The following is a 14,595-nucleotide window of genomic DNA, read 5'->3' as shown; positions in this document are numbered from 1 at the left end:
TGGAGGGTTGGAGACTAAGAGAATAAGCAGTATGAGAATAAGAGAATAAGTAGAAGAGAAGATGCAACAGAGGAATAAAGGAGGGAAGAAGACAGAACTTTCAGAATCGACACAGTGGGTGTCGATGGTATTGGGAAGGCTTTGGTAGCAGGAGCCCTTTACAGCACTGATACCATATTAGGGTTAGAATGTTTTCTCATGAAACGTATTCCCTTCATTCCACACAATATATACATACACGATACAAATGGGCTGATAAAATATAAATAGGCTAGGCTAAACAGACTAACTATACAACATACAAAATACATAGATATATAATATACAGTAATAGTTAGTACACATGTAGAAGGTTTACCCAAATATAATACATGTTAGAGATAACATGGGTTTGATCCCTTAGTAAATAAGCATATAAGAGGAGATTAAGAAGAGCCCTCAAAAGTACATAACTCAACAATTAACTTCAACAAAAGGAACAAATACACATTTCATCATCTCGTATATATGTTGTTTATACAAGTTTCAAAAGAACACTTTTGTACAAGAAAAAATAAAATGAAAAATTAATTTTAATACATCATCTCTACATTTCATCTTTTATACAACAAAAGAAATTCTCCTTTTCTTTTTTCTTCTCAAAAATCTGCAAAAAAATACACAAAAATCAAAGATAAGGGATACAACAGGTAGGCTGTAATCGATGTCCAAATAGGAAGCTTTGATCTGAAGCCAGCTGTCGTCCCCATAATGATACAAACAATAAAGACAATCAATAATTCAGCAGTGAAATGCCAAATCAGCCCTCGAAAATACACAACTGCTAAAAGAACAGAAAATCCCAAAACATTGTTCATAAACACCCCATCATATATCTGCAAAAATTAAAACATAATATTAAAAAAAAAAAGGAATTTTATAGTTTATATAGTTTATAGTTTACACAACCCTAAATTGATTACCTCAGAAAAAGTCAACGAAGTAGTTCTCTCTTTCCGTTGACTTGCAGTTTGGATTGCAACTACAGCTGCTCTTGCATTTGTGGCCAATGGGACAAAAACAAAGGACACAAAAAAAGAAGGAACGGTTGCTGAGTTGGACACATTTTGTACACTATGTATAAGTGGCTCAGCCAGAAGTGCCAGCATGGCAATCCCAAGAACCAATAGCATTACAGCTTTTGTCCATCCCCACAAACTTCTATCCACGTCATCATTTTCATATCTCTCCCATGGTTTCTGCATAGTTATCAAATTACATTTCCTTTTTAGGTCCCAATGACAATTTCGGTCCTTATTTGAGGTTCTTGTAATGTTTCTGGTCCTTGTTCTAAGTAAAAATGACTATTTGGGTCCCAGAGTTAGCTGATTTTTGCATTTTTGGTCCGTAAATATAAGTCGTTTTACTTGAATGAGGATAAAAAAACGTTACAAAAACCTCGAATAAAGACAAAAACTAAAAGAGAAAACACTTTGGTACCAAAATTGTAAAAATCAGTTATACATAGGGACCAAAATTGTAAATTTGTAATTTACCCGTGATATATTTTTAGGGCCGGGTGTTGTAGGGGTCAATAGTTGATCATTTGTGTTGAGCAAATCTTTAAATCCATCAATGAATTCTTCTTCATCAATCTGGTTATCTCCACTTTTGTCAAGATCTTCCATTATGTGAGATGTTGCTTCATCCACATTCCATGATGTTTGACCAAAGTCAACGTTCATCATAAGTTGTTTTAATTCGGTTAACGATATTGAGTTATCGTTGTTGACATCTAAGCTCTTAAACAATCTACAATTTTCAAGAGGAATTAATTATTTGGTTAAGTGGATAATGAAACATTGACTTTTATACCCTTTTGGAAATTGATTATTACGGTTTTATACCTCTTTATGGCTGACACATTTGGTTTTCCATCTTGTTTATAAAAGTTTCCAAATGGAGTATTTTTATCATGCCTGATAATTTCTGATACTAGAACCTTCATCATTTCACGTTCTTTCTTTTTGGTTTGAACCCATGGTTGGACAACCTAGAAGTTAGATATTTCAAGGGATTTTAATAAGTTTTTTTTAACATAACTACTATAAATTTAAAAAAGAAAGTTATAAAAAACCGGGACAATTTTGCGGTTTAACCACTTAGTTTTTTTCAATCAAATCATAAAAGTTTCACATGTTTTTCTAAATTAACCATTTTGACCTGATAAGGTCAAAATGGTAATTTGGAAAATAACCAGTGCAACCATATTATAACAAAATTACTGGTGAAACCTAGGTCAAAATGGTTAATTTGAAAAAAATGTTTGAAATGTTAATGTTTGGATAGGAAAAGATAAAGTGTTAGTGTATAAATCATAAAATTGCTTAAACTACAATGTTTTTTATTTTTTATTTTGTCTAATGTATAATGATAAAGTACCTGATATAAATCTTTCCAAGAACTAACTGAACGATACGGTTTATTTACTGCATTTTTAGTCTCATCAAGCCATTTTGTGAATCTATCAGTGAACTCATCAATTGTTACTTTTGTGTCACCATCATAATCAAATTCTTTCATTACTTCTTCAATTGTTTGCTCTTTATCCCAAGTTAATTGCCTAAATTTGATATCTTGTAGAAGTCCTTTGAGTTCAGGAAAAGATATGTATGCATCTCCATCTTGATCAATCTTTGTAAACAAACTGTAAACCAATACCAAAATTTAATCCAAATTTCTATTAAAAAAATTAAAAGAAGAAAAAAGAAAAAAAAGAAACGAACCCTTTTATAGCAGGCAAGTTTGCTAAACCATCTTCAGTGAGTATTTTATCTGCAGTGTGCTCTTGCAAATGTTTCAATATGTCTAAAACTAAATGCTCATGTTTTACATATGACAATCTTCTCTTTTGGATCGAGGGCTCAAACACCTACACAATTATTAAAAAAACCCGTTGTAAGAAAATCGACTCATGTAACAATTTTCTAATATTGAGTTTTATGTTCTTTAAATTGATGATTAATTACCTGATAAATGAAGTAAACTAACAAGAAAGTAACCGAAATAGGAAGTGTGATTATGAAAATATATCCATGAGAAGTATATTGCATCCCGAATAATTTCGGGATCAAAAGAAACAAAAAGGGTATAAGTGAAATGAGCATAATCTTTGCAGTTGAACTTGTTTCTTTGTCTGTAGTTACACCACAACCTAAAATCAAGAAACATAAAGAAAATAAGCAAACGACACCAAAATATTTAAAAGTTGTAAACCCAAAAGTTAAATGTGAAAAAGATTGAATCTTTATGTAACTAACGAGTAAGAAACGAAAAGAACTTCTTGAAATGGTTTCGGGTAGGAGCCAATGAAGTATTAGAACTATATTCACATTCAAATTCTTGACTTCCAATAATTACACAAGTTCCCCAAAGTAAAGTGAGAAGAAATATTGTTGATCCAGCTAGCAACCCAACACCAGTAAGAACATATTCTTGTGCTACTTCTTGCGTGTTAAAAAGTCCAGAAACTACAATTTATATAGAAAATCTTGTTAAAGGCCAAATTCTGTTATAATATATAGAATCCTTTTTTTTTAAAAAAAAGAAAACATACCAAGAAGAATTAAGGATTCAGGAAGAAAACCAAGGACTTGAAAAGCACTAGCACCAAAGATACCAGGGCCAAGAATCTTGAAGATTCTTTTTCCACCAGAAGAAACGTAACATTCACCATGATATAACAGGTATTCGTATACGATAATGAGGAAAAAATGGCCTAGAATGTTCTCTGAACATGGTAAAAATCCATACATTTGCTCACAATGTTCTTCTTCTGAAGAATCGATTCCTTTGAGTTGCAAGAAAGACGATCCTTCTTCTCCTTGTGCCACGTCATCTTTTCCATCTGAAATTAAACGCCCACTAACTTTCAAAGCGATCAGAATAAAGAGAAAGGATGAATAGAATGCAATCTTTGGAAAGTTTCCCATGTTTATGAAAGATGTTTGATATAAATGAAACTTTAAAGAAGGCATTTATGTGATGAGAATGAGATTTCTTGAAAACATTAAGAATATGGAAGAATTGTAGTTTGATCCATTACATGGTTGACTATTTGTTCAATTTGTATTTGTTTCTATTTGATACATGAGCTGTACATGTACAACTACAAGCCGCCTTAGAATATGTTCATGTAAGAAAATTATAATAACGTAAGTGTCCACATCCATATGGTGATTGTGATATTTAACTGATCTTGGGTAAAGATTCAATTCAACTGCTCTTAAGTTTCCTTAATTATTTATATCTAGACAAATTTACAAAAATGGTCCTTGTGGTTGGTAGAAAATACCAGTCCAAGTCATTTTGAGGAATTTTTAACATAACGGGTTCTGAAATACGATGAGTCTTTTCTGCCAACCACAAGGACCATTTGTGTAATTTTGTCTTACATTTATGTGTTTTCTTATCTTATAACATGATGCATATACATATAGTAGATATTCTAAAGATGATTAACTTTAATCCATAACAAGAAGAAGCTTAATCTAAATTACAGATTAAATCATTAGAGATTTTCCAAGCTGGAACTAGTTGACCTATGATTAAACAAAAGAGACAAAAATGGCTTCTAAGTTCACATGCAAGAAACTACCTAACACAAGGATCCACCATCCATCAACAAGACTATTATTTGAATTTACTTCCACTTGATGATCAAATTAGACTAAGATATTATAATAATTATATTCCTTACATCAACAAAAAGAAAAAAGCACGATAAAATTGCCAACTAGCAGTACTTATAAGAATTGAATCATGGAGTCGTTGTAGCAGGTGGAAAGCCAAAGGAGTTTCTTCTTGAAACACTCCACCAATACAAACAAATACTTCTATCGATTTAGCTTTTAACTTTAGATTTGTAATTAAGTGCTTCTGAAGAACTAGTCAAACCACGATAACTTGCAGATTATTCATGAAATTTAATTAAGTTAATGAAGTGAACAGCTGTTACCTTGATGAGAAAGAAAAATTCTTATAATCTGACCTGTACAAAATCACAAACGAATAAAAAATCAAGTTGTCGTGGATTTGGTATAGATCCATGACAACGATGTTAGATGATTAGATCAACATTGCACAAACATGAATACATCTTACACTTGAAACTTTTCTGTTGAAATCTGATTTAAGCTGATGGAAATTAATATCTCGAATGAAACCTTAACTTCATGTGTTGGAAACGATAATGAAATTATTTGAAAGTAAATTACATAAATGATCCGTGTATATTACATGAAAATTTGTATTTAAGTTTAGAGATATTGACATTATTACACATATCTACTTCTTGATTTGATGTCATCGTCCAATAACTATATATTTCAAGATTAAAAAAAATAATAAAAAAAATATTGGTAAGGAAATCGTTTTAAGATTTACATATCCATTTTGATTTATTACATGCACATATGAACTTTATTAATTAATAGCTTAATATGGTTTTTATAAGTTATTATTTTGAATATTTGAGTTATAGGTTAACCTAGTTAAATGGAATTCAACCATCATATAATTATGTTTTACATAATTAAACATTTTTATACGTAACAAAATTTCGTTACATAATAGATTCTCATATAATATATTATAGTAGGTAAAAACACCTAGTAATGATTTTCTTTCTCTTGTTTGACAGGTTTTTTTAAGAGCTAAATATTATTCAAAACTAACAAGGAGCTATAAAAATTAAACATAAATAACTAAAAATGGGTTTTGCAATCACTCAACACAAGTGATGTGTGTAAAAGTTATCACCTATCTAGCTTTAAATTTATAACCTAACTATTTATCTACTAATGTACATCTAGGCACTGTACCTAGTCAGTTTATAGTATAGTAAGTAAGTTGGGTATCAGACACAAGGAACGAATTCAATATATTAAAAGAACTACTAAAAATTAATCGAAAAGCAAGCAATAATTAAAAAGGGTTTTTATCTGATTTTTCAGGTTCAGATTAACTTAAACACTCAACTAAAAACAATTGTAATCAATATATTAAAAACACTTTCGTTTAGTTTCGAATCTACCTTTTTCATATGGTTAGTTACTATTTATGGATTATTAAAGTTGGTTACCAATTATTATGTAATTAGCAATCTTGGTCCAAATTACTAATATTTTCACCAATTCATTTACTACTATGTAATGGTCCTACGCAAGCAAACACAGAATTAGTTATTAATGATAATTGGGCTATGTAAAATTTATCTAAGACAATTATGATCACAATTATTTTCTCCAACACAGCTAAAGTCATTACTTTTATCACTTATCTAAGATGTGGTCACTCTTAGCTCTAGTAAATTAGTGGTCACTAAACTACTAGGTAGACAAGTTCATGTAATTTAATGGTCACTAAGCTACACCAAACTTGAATTTAAGCAACAAAGATACAAACCTTAACATGCTAGGTAATGATAAACAAACACAAACACCAAACCAACTTTATAAAATCCAATGAATACTAAACTAATTCAAAGTTTCAAGGTTTCATCTAGCTAAACGAAAGTAAACTAGATTAGTTACTCATGGCTGAAAGCAAACACATAAGTTCATCAGAAATTGACATGATTAAATAAACGCAAACTGAATGTAATGAGTTTTTTTTAGAACGACAGCATAATATATAACTCAAAAAACTAAGCTACCTAGAGGCTAGCAAAGAATACAAAATTAAGGCAACAATGGATTACGCAACCACGTATTCCAATTATTGGAAGCCTTGTTGTTCCTATAGGTGAACCAACGAAGAAATAAATCTAAAATACTATCAAACAAAAACTGTTTTTTGCACTTAGAAGGGCAAAAAAACAATCGTGTTCCTATAGGACCATATAACCCAAAGCATCATCAAGCACACCGCCTCTAAGACCAGCCGATCCCTACTAGCCACCTGCGAAGTATCAATCCAATTAATAAATTGATATTGATCCACAAAAACTGGAATTGCCAAATCCAACCACAAACCGACTCTACTCCAAATTTGACAAGCCAAGTCGCAATGAAATAATAAATGAGCCACATCCTCTTGAGCATTTTGACAAACAGCGCAAAGAATAGAATCCAACTCTACACCTCTTTCCACCAGAGGCGTTCTAAGAGGTAATCTCTGTAGTAAAAGGCACCAATGCCCTCCACTGGAAGGGTAGCTTCGTCAATCTGTCTCCTGACTGAATTAACTGAGAAACACCCACTGGGATCAAGATCCTAAGACCACTTATCAGGGGTAGCAGACAACACCACCAAGGACAAAATAGACAAAAGACTATCTAATGTAATGAGTTAATCTTCAAATTCTCTTTCTTCAAACGATCTCTCCTTCTAAAGGTATTTTTTGCAGGTTTCTGATCTCCAAACTCGAGTATTTATTCAAAATATGTCAAAACCAACCTCCCAACTCAAATGAGCAAAGAGATATTTATAAATTTCGAAAATCCATCCTCACATCGTGAGAATTATAGTCTCACGTCGTGATCTCGGTGTTATCCTTGTCTGGCAAGGAAACTGGCTTCCGCGAGTCTATCTTCAAGAATATTGTCCCTCACGTCGTGATCATTGGTGCCTCACGACATGATTTTGGTTTTTGTTGTTGAAATCTTCTTCTTTTAACCTCTAATCCTCCAAAGTTCCAATGTTTGTCATTTTTGGTCTTTATTCTTCAAGAGTGTCCTATTTGGCTACAACATATAAATTAATTCAATAAGTATCACATAGTTTTTGCAATTTACCAAAATATTACTTAAAATGTATTAAAATATTGCCTAAAGATATGTATAAATATGTCAATGTCAACAAGTAGCATTGATCTTATGGTTTCTATACATAAAACCAATTAAATGAAGTCATAGATATTGTTAAATAAAATGTCTTTAATTGGCATCTTGACACTAAACAATACATTGTTCTTGAATCTCCAAATCACCTAAAGCACTATATCAATAATAGATGTTAGATCTGTTTTTCAATTCCTTAAAATACTGATCGAGTCCAACCATGAATACACACCATGCACCAAATTCATTCCCAACAACACCAAATCAACATCTCAACACCCTTTGCAATGTATTAAATGCAAGCTCACATTTTACTAAAATATGGTCAATCTTTTCGAAATGATTAAAACAAATTGGGCACATCAAAGAGGGAATATTAATACATTTAAGGCTTGAATTCCATCTTGACAAACTTTCACTTGAAAGGTTATGAAACAAGAGATAGAAAAAAAAAATTAATGTTTTTTCAACGCCTTCTGAATCCTATCTACCTAGAGCCTTCCAATGGGATGATATATTGCCCAAAATACAATTCCAACACCTATATTAGCGAAGAATGTCTACAAATCGATTAATCTAAGACCTCTAACTTCCATTGTGGGTAGAAGCCTATAAGCCTAGAGGCATCATGTCATAGAAATAAATACCTAATTCATTAGCTTTATTTCTCTTCTTTTGATAATCTCTCGTGTGCATCCAACCAAAATTTTGTAGCAAAAAAAGAAAAACAAATGATTAATAAAAGGCATAAGAGTTTTTCTGGAAAAAAATCATCTTTATCGAACTAGTTATTGATTTTTGAACTAGTTTAAGATTTATGAAGATTTTTGAACTAATTCGAGATTTTCAAAGATTTGTTAGTGATTTTCAAACTAGTTCAAGATTTTCAAATTCATAATCTTTCATGTTTTTCAAACGATTTCAAGATTTTTTGAAAATAATAACATACTTATGTTTATGCAAAACGGCTTCATTGAGAAATTTCTTCACAAATATTCGAAGATGCAATGTACATATTTGTTAGGTTCATTTTTACGTATCATTTTAGTACATCTTGTTAATTATTTTCATGATATATTGTGTATATTTAGTATGCATTTCATACATTTTTATTATATCGTTAGTTTGAGACAATTTTACTCGTTTAAGTTTAATTTGTGCAGATTTATGTAAGTGGATAATAATATTTTTGAGGACCGATACAAGTCACATGGAAGGCCTTGCATTCACGATTGAAGTTCTGTGACAACATCCACGATAAAGCAATAAAACGAAGCAATTTAAGATTTTTTGGAAATTTGACAGCAATGCGCGGTCTTCGTAAAGTGATTGGATCGAGGGGTAAACGTGGTCCGGTCGAACTGAAATTTTACTGGGGTCTACCTAACCCATATATCTTTAATCTGAACGGTGGAGATTGGATTTGAACGAAGTATGATGCACATTTTGGTTCTTGAGAACGGCAGCAATGAATCTGTCATATATGAGAAAATTGAGCCCACTTTTGTTGTCTAAAGTTAGCCCACGCTCATGTATTGTGGCACCCAAATCGTGTAAAAAAATGCACAACCAATTTAGCGTTGTTTGACTGAATTTTAACAATCCATGCTAACATACTCAATAGCCCAAGATCAAATTTAAAGCCCATTGTTATAGCCGACATGTCTCGATTATCAGGCATAAGATTAATTCAGCGTGAAAAGAAAGAAAAAGGGGGATTAGTTATTAAAAAGAGGGGGCACGCATTTTTCTTTGGGGGGAGTTCATGGGGACGCACGGCAAAAACAGAAAAAAGAAGAACGAGAAGGTCATTTGAGGGTTTTCTAGGTTTCAAGCATCAAAACAATATTGTGAATTCTTTTAGTAAGTTTTATTTTTCGTTGATTGAATTATAGTTTCTGGGGGTTTAGCCGTCTTAAACAGCTAAACCACCGGGTTTGATGTTTGAATTAGTTTAATTATTTAGACTCGTTTTAGATCGTTGTGTGAGATTGTTATTTAAATTTAATACACTCCTATCCATATGATTTTTGGTTTTCATTAATTTCGTTATTACAATTTTAATTGGGCTTGAGCAACCCGATTAGCGTTTTAATAATAAACTGCTAATCAATTAATTGAATACGTAATTGTTCTTTTAATTGGTCTAAGTAGCAAATAATACACTTTGTGTTATGAAATCATGTTGGTACAATGTAAATTCTCCGAACTTATGTGAGGATTCATTGTGTTTGGTGTTTCGTTTTTGCTTTAATGCGACTCTCACCTAATTACAAATTGCTCGTTTGATAATTTTGCAGTGAGTCAGTTCTAACTGAAGCACTCGTTTTAGTTAGATAAGTCTGCAACTTGGTTAAAGAGCTTGTTTTAATCGAGTGTCTGGTGAAACGGGTTGTCAGAGCTTGTTGACAACCGCGGCCAAACTAGGAATTGTATAAAAATCATTGCACGTAACAATCCATGATCACACGTCTAAATAAGTCTTTTGATGCTAATTCAATCATCAACTAGTTAGTACTTCGTAGTATTTACTTATCGTATTTTAGTTAACATATCCGGTTTTGTAGTTTGAATTTCCTTTTTATGTAGTTGATCATATGAATTGATGTTGAATTTGTATTGTATCTAGTGAATTTGATTTCGTTTCAACCGAATGTTTGATTTTAATTTTAGTTCTTATTGGCCATTTGAATTAGGGTTAGATCTTTCAAGTTATCTATTTTCCAAAATCCGTAATTGTTTTGTGAAATAGAGCAAGTAACAAGCACTAAATTAAATTCTTTTGAATAAATCTAGTGTAAATCATATCCACACATTCTTACGCTCCCGAGCTTGTGAGGAGTATTGAATGTTTTTGGGAACATTCAAATAAATTTTAATACAACATTTCAATCTAATTCTATGAGCTTATTTAGATTGGGTTAGTAAGGTTAGGTTTAATTCAGAGAGCTTGTTTTTGGTTAAACAACTTGGTGAGTGGGAACTGTTAGAGCTTGTTAATGCTTTCAAGTACCAACTTAGATTAGAATTTAGTTTGACATCAATTTATCATCAACTTGCATCATTAGGTGAATATAAATCGAAACCGGATTGTTTTTATTTTTGTTTATAGTATTTCTTTTATTGTATTTCATTTTAGTTTACTCGTTTGCAAAAATCATCTCTCACATTTACTTTTTATGAATAGGAATAAAAACATGACACTTTTGGTGTATTTATGGATTAAAACCGAGTCCCTAAGGATCGACCCTGTTTGCCACTATTACTAATCTTTTTAAATCATATAAGTGCAAATAGGATTTATTTGTTTGATGGATTCGAATCCCATCAATATTTCATACAAATGCTTCTGGATAATAACACAACGATTTTCCAAGGAATTTTTTCAAAAACGTGCAAAATATTATGAAAACAACATCACCTTCAATAGAAAGGAACCCTTCGGAGAAAAACAAATCCTCGAAAATCCCTACTTCGAAAATACAAGCATTTGTAATACATTAAAATATGTTAGTATAATTTTGAAAATCCTTATTTTCAAAGATCTTAATCATATGTTGATATTTGGGGGGGGGGGGGGGATAATTATTATGTGAGCCATTTTTATGGTTAATCAGGTTAATGTCTTTTACGTTTATGTTTAAAATACCTGACATTGTGAATCTTTATGGTTTCACAAATTTGCAATATATACTTTTAAGTTGTCAATTATAACAATTCAGTTGTTCGTTTTTTAATACAACCATATTTTCTGAATTAAATTTGTAATTTTATATAGGGTTAATCAAATAAAAGTCATAATTTGGACGATTTAGATTACAGTTTACCCTAACTTTTTTTGTTACCCATTTGTGATTAATTATTAGGGTCTTTTTCACTATTGTGACTTTTAGTCGGTTGCATCTCCATATCATGTCAGCTAGAGCCTATGTGGCAGTTATGTTGGCATGACATGCATACATGGCTTAAGTTGGTTAGTAGCTTTCTGATGTGGATTGTCATGTCAACTCATATAAAAAGAAAGGAAAAGAATTTCAATCTAACAGTTTTCTATCTTGGCATGCATCTCTATAGTTGGTTGATTTTTTGAACAAGCTACGTGGTCATTCCAATAGGGTAACTATCAAGCCTCAAATTAATAGTGACCGAGATGAAAGTGAAAACAATCAAACAATTGTCTATCTTGTACATGGTGAGAATTGGGAATTAAATAATGTAGTGCTCGTTTTATGTATGAAGTTCTCAAACCGAAAGAATCGAAACAGTTGTTGAGTAATTATACAGTAGCTAAAGGTAACAACCTATGGTATGAAAAAGGTTTTTGGTTAGGTGTTGTAAATTGAATAAGAATCCATGTTGCTCTTTTAGATGTTGGGCTTCATGGATAACTAGAAAAAGGTCTTTTTAAATTAAGTCCTTAAATGATGTTCATAAGTGTTCCAAAAGTTTCAAGGCTAGTTTTATTGTTAGATACATGGATTAGAAAGCATTTTCTAAATGATATTTTAGTGAAAATCAAAACAAGTTTCATAAATCAATTTAAAAAATATTTGTTGGAAACCAAAATAGTATGTAACTTACACATCTCTATATTGTATGGAGTTCAATCTCAACATAAAGATTGCTCATATAAAAAAGTTAATTGACAAATTTGCATGAAAAACTACCATTAGGCTAAATATAATGGAAGTTTGTCAAATGTCATGGAAGTTTCTCAAATAAATATATATATATATATATATATATATATATATATATATATATATTGTCTTTTAGACAACCTACCAAATTTCATTAATCCAAATTAATAGCTAAAATACTTTTTGACACTATTGGTGGCCATTTTATAATTATATTTTGTCATTAACTTGAATACATTAAGCTATATTAACTAAAAACATAATGAAACAACATAAGGAGTATAAATTTATTTGTGACCAACTTCCATTTTAGTGACTCCAAATCTTGTTTAACAATCAAAGCTTTAAGTTCCATCTTCATCTTGTATATATTCATATCATGTTACAATGCACCAAATTTTAAGGTAAAAATAACATGTTTCCATTTCACTTATCTTCTTGGAATTGAACTTCTTGTTTGAATCTTATTGATCGACCCACTCCTCACAACTACATTTTCCCTTTGAGTCTTTGAAAAAGGGTTAAATAGGGAACATAAAAACAAAAAAGGCATAACTTGAATTAGCATGGCATTAAGGCACAAAATTCTTTTGGGGTTGTCTTCGGTCCGGAGTGACCTCAATTGAGAAGGTAACCCAAAATTAGAAGGATTCTCAATTTTCATTTCTTGATTTTGTTTGTACGAGTAAGAAGAATAAAACATGATTGTCCAATTTTAGGACACGAATGAGCATGACAAGGAATAAAGAGTTTATATTATTGAACATTTTCTCTCAAATGCCATATAGATGCCAACTGGGCTTTACCTACGAAAGTGGTGATAATGGTATCTTTTGAACACTAAATGAGAGTTTTACTGATAAATAGTATACAAAAAAAATGACCAAATATAAAACAAAAGTGACAGTTTATTACCTTAGAAGGTCATTTTTCCTTTTATTTATGTAGGCTTAAGTTAATAATGACAGGATTGTTGTTTAAGTTGGAAGTCATTTGTGAGTAAATCTGAAAATTAGAAAGCATTAGGATAAATATTTTTGAATGACCAAACTATTAAGCTTAAACATTTAATCCATCATTCTTTGTCTAAAGATCTATGAGGGCTCTAGGAGAAAAAGAAATCTAATTTTTTACTACAATTTGGTAAAATTGGAACGTTTATCAAAATGATGTGGTGATTATAGCCCATGATCTTCAAAGGAACCTTATATAATAACAATTTACATATATCTTTTTTATTTAAGATTATAAGTTTAATATAATCTCAAATCTAAATTTAATTTGTGATATTGATTAGATTTAAGATTTGTAAATAATTCCATGATTCTATCATAAATCTCAGAGCATAAGCTCAATTGTAAGCTTAAATTTATATTTATAAAGTTGCTCTGGAGTTTATAAACCATAGGTTATGAAATTATGAGTTGACCTTGTAGAAAGACGATTTATCTTAATATGTTAGGGATTATCACACAATAAACAATTATACATACAACATAAACATTAACATGTTAAATTTTTAATCAATCTCAAGCAATGGATCCAATTAGAACAACATGAATCTATAAGGTTTTGGTCATAGGATGTTTAGAATTGTACCTCAAATTTAATGACAGGATATCAAAAAGTAGATAATCCTCAATGAGAAATACATATCAATAATACTTGTTGCTATGTAATCCATGTAAGACAAACTTACATTTCATGCCTTCTTGATTTTGATGCCAACAAGAGGAGAAGGGGAGAGGATGCTAGGGTCTACTCTTTATAGAGCTTTTATAGTTTTTATAGTGTTGTCTTTTAATGTATCGAATGAGATGTCAAAAACCTTTATTTATATATACATGTTTGACCTTTTTGAAGGGTTAATATCATAAAAACCCTAAATTTTTAACGCATAATTGGAAAAAGCCCTGATATTTTTTTTTATTATTGTTGTGGCCACAACTTTCTCGCAGAATTATCACTCTAGCCCACTTAACGAGTTTCATGGTTAAGTTGGTTAACTTTTTTTGCAAAATTAGTCCTAAAAAGTTCAAATTTAGTCCCTGAGGTTTGAAAAAAATTACACCACTTGTTTTTTAACTTTATTTTTCGTTTTTTGTATACTTTATTTATTTTCGGTTTTTTTATAAA

General features: G+C 30.9%; 1 protein-coding gene across 1 annotated transcript; it reads right to left on the bottom strand.

Moving 5' to 3' along the window:
- Positions 1–460: 460 nt before the first annotated feature.
- Positions 461–4,085, bottom strand: LOC145062803 (sodium/calcium exchanger NCL2-like). The gene is made up of 9 exons (XM_079010395.1): positions 3,596–4,085; positions 3,300–3,509; positions 3,009–3,193; positions 2,766–2,911; positions 2,422–2,686; positions 1,887–2,032; positions 1,536–1,791; positions 963–1,238; positions 461–875 (listed from the first exon to the last, which is right to left on the bottom strand). The coding sequence occupies exons 1-9, from the start codon at positions 4,014–4,016 to the stop codon at positions 639–641; spliced, it is 2,142 nt and encodes a 713-aa protein (XP_078866521.1). The 5' UTR covers positions 4,017–4,085; the 3' UTR covers positions 461–638.
- Positions 4,086–14,595: the final 10,510 nt, after the last annotated feature.

This window comes from Lactuca serriola, chromosome 7 (assembly GCF_051521515.1).
Source record: "Lactuca serriola cultivar US96UC23 chromosome 7, Lser_US96UC23_V15, whole genome shotgun sequence".
NCBI lineage: Eukaryota > Viridiplantae > Streptophyta > Magnoliopsida > Asterales > Asteraceae > Lactuca > Lactuca serriola.
Note: the sequence above shows the minus strand (reverse complement) of the source record. Positions and strands in the feature narration are given on the sequence as shown.

Bases quoted from the DNA above. Each gene is read 5' to 3' on its own strand.
- LOC145062803 (XM_079010395.1), bottom strand. From the start codon at position 4,016: ATGCCTTCTTTAAAGTTTCATTTATATCAAACATCTTTCATAAACATG. The intron at 2,033-2,421 runs GTACTTTATCAT...TCTAACTTCTAG, and splicing joins CTTGGAAAGATTTATATCAG to GTTGTCCAACCATGGGTTCA. The intron at 1,239-1,535 runs GTAAATTACAAA...ATAACTATGCAG, and splicing joins GCCCTAAAAATATATCACGG to AAACCATGGGAGAGATATGA.